Source organism: Cebus imitator, unplaced genomic scaffold (assembly GCF_001604975.1).
Source record: "Cebus imitator isolate Cc_AM_T3 unplaced genomic scaffold, Cebus_imitator-1.0 Scaffold228, whole genome shotgun sequence".
Taxonomy (NCBI): domain Eukaryota; kingdom Metazoa; phylum Chordata; class Mammalia; order Primates; family Cebidae; genus Cebus; species Cebus imitator.
The window spans coordinates 1159379-1167574 of record NW_016107543.1 but is presented as its reverse complement, the minus strand read 5'-3'; the positions used below and the strand labels follow the sequence as shown (position 1 = coordinate 1167574).

General features: G+C 39.1%; 1 protein-coding gene across 1 annotated transcript in view; it reads left to right on the top strand.

Annotated features, from left to right (window-relative positions):
- The window catches only part of NPEPPS (aminopeptidase puromycin sensitive), a 105111-nt gene that overhangs the window by 71462 nt on the left and 25453 nt on the right, over positions 1 to 8196 (top strand). Inside the window, exons 10-12 of the mRNA XM_017497067.1 lie at positions 420 to 524; positions 954 to 1014; positions 5585 to 5694. Coding sequence (XP_017352556.1) covers positions 420 to 524; positions 954 to 1014; positions 5585 to 5694 — 276 coding nt within the window. The remainder of the gene's footprint in view (positions 1 to 419; positions 525 to 953; positions 1015 to 5584; positions 5695 to 8196) is intronic.

The following is an 8196-nucleotide window of genomic DNA, read 5'->3' as shown; positions in this document are numbered from 1 at the left end:
AAAAAAAAAAAAAAAAAATACCTAGAGTTATAATCCTTCTTCAATGTATTTAATTTAATTAGGGGTTCCATATAATTGTAAGTCATTACAATTTGTACAAGAAATATAATGTTCTACACCTCCATGTCTTCCTTATTCCTCCCCTACAGCTCTGCCAAGAATAAACAGAACCATAGTGACTTCTCTCCCAGCAAAACAAAGGACTGGAACCCAGGCTCTAAGGGATGACAGCAGTCATTTTCTATTTAATTTTATTATTACTAGTTACATTTTTTTTAGGATTGTCATTATACATTATGAGTGAGTTAAAGGCAAAAAAATATATAAGTTAGAAGGGTTTTCCTAGAAAGCGTTTTATGTAATTCAGTATTACAGGCTATCTGCTTCCTGTCATAACCCTGAATCACACTGTCTGCCAGGTCAGTGTGGGCCATCCATCTGAGGTTGATGAGATATTTGATGCTATATCATATAGCAAAGGTGCATCTGTCATCCGAATGCTGCATGACTACATTGGGGATAAGGTAAAAAAAACAATTTAAAAATATTTCATTCTTTTATGGTGAAATTATAGAGTTTTGCATGAAAAAAAGTCTCACTTTATTTGGATTAAGTTCCCAAATAGTTTCTGGCTTGTCTTCATTTATTTTTAATGACCAAAAAGAATGAGAATTCAATTTATTTGAAGTTGATTACTATGGTCTCTTAGATGAATGATGTGCAAGTATGTTTTGGGAGTGGGATTGGGAGGCTGGCATAAAACTCGAGCAAGAGTAGAAGGCATAGAGTACACATTATTAAATAAAAGGCAGTAGGCATCAGTGGAATATGTGTATTTCAGCATATCTGATACTTGAGTATTTGAGTAAATTTGTTTCAGATTACTAATATGCAAATATACTATAAATTCTGAGATTTGACTTACCTGGATTTTAAAAATTGTGTTTTCTCAGGACTTTAAGAAAGGAATGAACATGTATTTAACCAAATTCCAAGAAAAGAATGCCGCCACAGGTAATCTTTAGTAGCTTGAGATAGAAATGGAGAGAAAGTATTATCACTCTATCCAGGCTGGACATTTTATTTTTGTTCTGAATACTTAACTCAAGGTCAGGATTCACATAATAAATGGAAATAAATTAGCCTTATTTGAAGCCATGTTCAGGTTGAATATCTCTAATCTCAAATTTGAAATGCTCCAGAATCTGAAACTTTTTGAGTGCCAACATGATAAGGAAATGCTCATTGGAACATTTCAGATTTTGGATATTCCAATTATAGATGCTAAGCTAGTAAATATAATGCAAATGTTCAAAAATCCAAAAAAATATGAAATTCAAAACACTGCTGGTCCCAAGCATTTCGGATAAGGGATACTCAATCTGTAATAAGTCATTGGGTCAACGTGAATCAGGACTCGTTATCCCTTTGGTCATCCTCCAGCATTCTGCTTTCCATAACTCAATACTTTGATATTTTGCCAATTTAAAGAGTCTGGGCCAAGTCTGGTGCCTCATGCCTGTAATCCCAGCACTTCAGGAGGCCAAGCTGGGAGGATTAATTGAGCCCAGGAGTTCGAGACTAGCCTGGACAACATAGCGAAACCCCGTCTCTACAAAAAATACAAAAAAAAATTAGCCACTGTGGTAGCACGTGCCTGTGGTCCCAGCTCCTCAGGAGGCTGAAGTGGGAAGGGTCACTTGAGCCCAGGAGTTTGAGGTTACAGTGAGCAATCATGGCACCACTGCACTCCAGCCTGGACAACAGAGCAAGACCTTGTCTCTGAAAAAAAATAAAGGGTGTACAGTCATTTGTTGCTTAACAACAGGGATATGTTCTGAGGAATATGTTTCAGGCAATTTCATCAATATATGAACATCATAGAATGTACTTACATAAACCTACAGTATGTCCTAGGCTATATACATCTAGCATATATGGTATATACCCTATTGCTCCTAGGCTACAAAATACCTGTACTGCATGTTACTGTACTGAATACCATAGGCAGTTGTAACACAGTGGTATTTGTATATCTAAACATTTCTAAATATAGAAAAGATACAATAAAAATATGGTATAAAAGATGTTCCAGCAGCTGGCTGATATGCCTATAATCCCAGCACTTTGGGAGGCTGAGGCAGGTACATTGCTCGAGTCCAGGAGTTTGAGACCAATCTGGGGACCATGCCAAAACCTCATCTCTACAAAAAGTACAAAAATTAGCTGAGTGTGGTGGTGTATGCCTGTAGTCCCAGCTACTTGGGAGACCGAGGTAGCAGAATCACTTGAGCCTGGGAGGTCAAGGCTGCAGTGAGCTGTGATTGGGCCACTGCACTCCAGCCTGGGCAACAGCAAAACCCCATCTCAAAAGAAAATAAGATGCAACACCTGTATAAGGTATTTACCATGAATGGAGCTTACAGAACTGGAAGTTGTTCTAGGTGAGTCAATGAGTGGTTACTAAATATGAATGCCTAAGATTACTGTACGCTACCATAGATGTCATAAATACTGTACACTTAGGCTACACTAAATTTATAAAAATAATTTTTCTTCAATAATAAATTAATCTTAGCTTACTATAACATTTTTAATTTACTTTTTAATTTTTTTAACTTTCCGATTCTTTTTGATGATTTTTTTTTTTTGAGTTGGTGTTTTGCTCTTGTTGCCCAGCCTGGAGTATAATGGCACCATCTTGGCTCGCTGCAACCTCCATCTCCGAGGTTCAAGCGATTCTCCTGCCTCAGCCTCCAGAGTAGCTGGGATTACAGGCATGCACCACCATACCTTGCTAATTTTGTATTTTTAGTAGGGACAGGGTTTCTCCATGTTGGTCAGGCTGGTCTCAAACTCCCAATCTTAGGTGATCCGCCAGCCTTGGCCTCCCAAAGTGCGGAGATTACAGGTGTGAGCCACTGCACCTAGCCAATTCTTTTAGATTCTTAACACAGCTTAAAACACCAGCACATTGTACAGCTATAAATGATATTTTCTTTCTAAAAAAGCTTATTCTATCAGCTTTTTTCTATTTTTGAATTTTTTTATTTTTAACTTTGTAAACTTTTTCTTAAAAACGAAGACACACCTAGCAGTTTGGGAGGCTGAGGTGGGCGGATCACTTGAGGCCAGGAGTTTGAGACCAGCCTGGCCAACATGGTGAAACCCCATCTCTACTAAAAATACAAAAGTTAGCTTTTTTTTTGAGATGAAGTTTCACTCTTGTTGCCTAGGCTCCTGTAATCCCAGCTATTCAGGGGGCTGAGGCAGGAGAACGGCTTGAACCCAGAAGATGGAGGTTGCAGTGAGCTGAGATCATGCCACTGCACTCCAGCCTGGGCAGCAGAGCAAGAATCCATCTAAAAAAAAATTAAAATCACAAACAAAGACAAAAACATACACATTAGCCTAGGGTTATGCAGGATCAGGATCATCAATACCACTGTCTTCCGGTCCCACATCTTGTCCCACCGGGAATTCTTCTGGGACAGTAACACCCAGAGTTCTTATCTCCTATGATAACAGTGCCTTCTGGAATATCTCCTAAGGGACTTGCCTGAGGCTGTTTTACAGTTTTTCTAAGTAGGAGGATAATCTAAAATAATGACAAAAAGTATAATAAATATATAAACCAGAAACGTAGTCATTTATCAAGTATTATGTACTGTACATAATTGTGTCATATGACTGGAATCACAGTAGGTTCGTTTACATTAGGATTGCCACAAACACGTGGATAATATATTGTGCTGCAACATTATGACAGCTATGAAGTCACTAGGTGATAGGAATTTTTCAGCTTCATTATAATCCAGTAGGATCACTGTTTAATATGCAGTCCTTCCTTGACCAAAACATCATTATGCAGCAAATGACTGTATCTAATTCTGTATTAGATTAAAATAAAATTAAGATACAGATTAAAAATACTTGTACTACATTACCTTTATGATACAGTCTGGACGTCTTTGTAAACTGTACAGTCTTGAACAATTCAGCCTTATCTCATGTTACTCCCAGTCATATACCCTCTGTTTTTCAGCTTATTGAATATGTTACTGTTATTGCTATTTTCTATCTTACACTTTCTTTTTTTGAGATGAAGTTTCACTCTTGTTGCCCAGGCTTGAGTGCAGTGGCGCAATCTTGGCTCACTGCAACCTTTGCCTCTCAGGTTCAGGTGATTCTCCTGCCTCAGCCTCCCTTGCAGCTGGGATTATAGGTGCCCACCACCACACCTGGCTAATTTTTGGTATTTTTTAGTAGAGACGGGGTTTCACCATGTTGGCCAGGCTGGTCTCGAACTCCTGACCTCAGGTGATCCACCTGCCTCAGCCTCCCAAAGAGCAGCGATTACAGATGTGAGCCACCGTGCTGGGCCGGAATGCCCTTTTCTCCCTTGTCTGTCTAATGAACAACTTACATCTTCAAGATGCGGACCAAAGTCACCTCTTGTGAAGCTTTTATTTACTTTAGATGTCCACCATTTTAGTACGTATCACATTATATTGCAGTTTTGTTTTCCTTACCACCAGTGATGTTGACCAGAAGAGTTTTACTTCAGTATTGTATCATCAGCATTGAATATTTTTAAACTTAGGTTAATTGAATGAGTATAACAGCCTTAAGTTTGTCAGTGATTATTTAGTAGCAATCTTGAACATGTTTCAATTTCTTTTTTCCTCCTTGTTTGAATTCATCTGTTTATCTTTTATAATAATTTGTAATTTTTCTTATAAATTAGAATGATTAAGTATATCTTGGAATAAAAGACCAGATTTGGCCAGGTGTGGTGACACATCTGTAATCCCAGCACTGTGGGATGCTGAGGCAGGTGGATTGCTTGAGCCCAGGATTTGGAGACCAGCCTGGGCAACATGGTGAAACCCAATCTCTACAAAAACTCTCAAAAATTACGGGCCGGGTGTGGTGGCTCAGGCCTATAATCTCAGGATTGTGGGAGGCTGAGCCAGGTGGATCACCTGAGGTCAGGAATTCAAGACTAACCTGGTCAACATGGCGAAACCAAGTCTCTACTAAAAATACAAAAATTAGCTGGGTGTGGTTGCACATGCCTGTAATCCCAGCTACTTGGGCAGCTGGGGCAGGAGAATTGCTTCAACCTGGGAGGCGGAGGTTGCAGTGAGCTGAGATCATGCCACTGCACTCCAGTCTGAGCAACAGAGCAAGACTCTGTCTTAAAAAAACAAACAAACAAACAAACAAAAAACAGCCAGGCGTTGTGGTGTGCACCTGTAGTCCCAGCTACTCAGGCAGCTGAGGTAAGAGGATCACCTGAGTCTGGAGGTTGCGGCTGTAGTGAGCCGTGATTATGCCACTTGCACTCTAGCCTGGGTGACAGAGTAAGACCCAATCTAAAAATATACCAGTTTTTATGATAGAATTTACTTAGTTGTGGAAGAGGGGTGACAAGGAGAATGTTAATTTGGCCCACCGTTTGTTTCCTGAATCTGAAAGAACCAAAGAAGTGTCAGCAATGTGTTGTCAGAAGTTAAATAAAATTTCTGCTTTAAGAAAATAAAAATATAAACATTTTAGATTATCATTGTTTATCTTCTAGAGGATCTCTGGGAAAGTTTAGAAAATGCTAGTGGTAAACCTATAGCAGCTGTGATGAATACCTGGACCAAACAAATGGGATTTCCCCTCATTTATGTGGAAGCTGAACAGGTAAACATATAAAGTCTTTCCATTTGTCTGATACTGTATTAAATGAAATTCATTACAATATTATCAAGTTTGCTTTTCTGTACTTTAAGTTTTCTAGTGACATTTAATCAGCCCTGTTACTGTTTTCTCAGTAATTTTACCCCCTGCATCATTAAAATTATCCATACTTAAGACAGAAAACAAAATGTTTATGTGCTTGTCTTGTCTCCAGGGAAAATACTATACATTTTTGATATAATTCTAAAAACACCAAATATCGTTTATTGTAGAAATGCAAGGTTGGTTTAACATTTTTCTAAAAATCAGGCCAGGCGTGGTGGCTTGCGCCTGTAATCCTAGCACTTTGGGAGGCCAAGGTGAGCAGGTCACTTGAGGTTGGGAGTTTCAGACCAGCCTGTCCAATGTGGTGAACCCTGTCTCTACTAAAAATACAAAAATTAGCTGCGCATGGTGGCACACGCCTATAATCTCAGCTACTTGGGAAACTTAGGCAGGAGAATTGCTTGAACTGAGAGGCAGAAGTTGCAGTCAGCCAAGATCATGCCATTGCACTCCAGCCTGGGCAACAGAGTGAGACTCTGTCTCAAAAAAACAAAACCAAACAAAACAGTGCATTGATTTATAATTACTACATTAACAGAATCAGATGCAAATATTGAATAATTGCTGATTAGATGTAGAAAAAAATTTGATAAAATTTCATGCACACGATATCATTGTGTAAAATTGGTTTTTAATGTTGATTGGATGGCAGTATGATTTTGATTAGAATTACAATTCATTAATTGAACCGTTATCTGAATTCAGAGAGGAGTACTTCAGTATGGGTTATACTTCAAAAGGACTGAGAATTACACATCATACTATAATGCCTACCAAAAAGTGATCTTAACTGAGTTTTATTAAATGAAATTGTTCTCTTTAATTTCCTTGCCATGGTTTTGTGAGCTGCATGGGGAATTAATTCCTGTTCATTTTTAGGGAAGTGAATTCATAGTACCTTTTTAGTATGTGTTTTTTCTTGTGGTCCTACGTTGTCCACAAAGCTAAGTTTTTTTGTTTGTTTGTTTTTGTTTTTTAATTGAGACGAGGTCTCACTGTATTGCCCAGCCTGGTCTGGAATTCCTGGGCTCAAGTGATCCTCCCACCTCTGCCTCCCAGAAGTGCTGGGATTACAGGTGTGAGCCACCTCGTGCCCAGCCAAAGCTAAGTATGTTTTACAAATAATTAATTTCTCAGTGTGGCAATCTAAGTTATAAATTTGCTTTTCTGCACTTTAAGTATTCTAGGTGACATTTAAACCAATTCTTGCACTCTCAAAATGCTCCCAAATTTACGTGGAACATTTTAATATATAAGCTTGCAAATTACCCTTTCAAAGCCAAATCTTAACTTTAAACCTGATTGGATTTTACAATAAAGTGTGCACATTGGAGGACCTCTTTTGGTTGCCCGAACTTGGAAAGGCAATTTAGGGATATAATTGATCATATTTGGTGAAAAAAAATACCTGTAAGTTTAGTGAACTACGATTGTGACCATTCTGTTTCCTTGCAGTCTTTTTTCTGCACTTTGGACTAGTCTATCATAGGAGATGACTAATTGAACTTGGTGTTCAGACTGCATATAGACTGACTTTTTAAAGAATATTAACATACAAAAATTATTGTTACTTTCACCTCTGGGCATTTAATACCCTCAAAACTATTGTACTTTTTTGCCTGGGCCAGGCACAGTGGCTCACGCCTGTGCTTATAATACTGGGAGGCCAAGGTTGGAGGACTGCTTGAGCTCAGGAGTTCAAGATAAGGCTGGGCAACATACTGAGACCTCATCTCTACTAAATGTCAAAAAACTAGCTGAACATGGCGGTACATGCCTATAGTCCCAGCTACTTGGGAGGCTGAGTTGGGAGGATTGTTTGAGCACAGGAGGTGTCAAGGCTTCAGTGAGCTATGATGGCACCACTGCAGTCCAACCTGGGCAACAGAGCAAGACCATGCATAAAAAAACAAACTATTGACCTGGCACTGTGGCTCAAATTTGTAATCCCAGCACTTTGGGAGGATCACTTATGCTCTGTAGTTTGAGACCAGCCTGGGTAACATGGCAAGATGCTGTCTCTATCAAAACAAAAAAACCCCAAAACAATTGAAATATTAATGATTACACATAAAGCAGATTATTAAGCCATAATTTTTTTTTTCCAAGCAGGACACACTTTAAGAAATAATAGTTTATCAGAACAGAGAATACCGACTGGGTGCGGTGGCTCACGCCTGTAATCCCAACCCTTTGAGAGGCGGAGGTGGGCAGATCACCTGAGGTCGGGAGTTTGAGACAATCCTGACCAACACAGAGAAACCCTGTCTCTACTAAAAATACAAAAAAATTAGCTGGGCATGGTGGCTCGTGCCTATAATCCCAGCTACTTGGGAGGCTGAGGCAGGAGAAACGCTTGAACCTGGGAGGCAGAGGTTGCAGTGAGCCGAAATAGCGTCT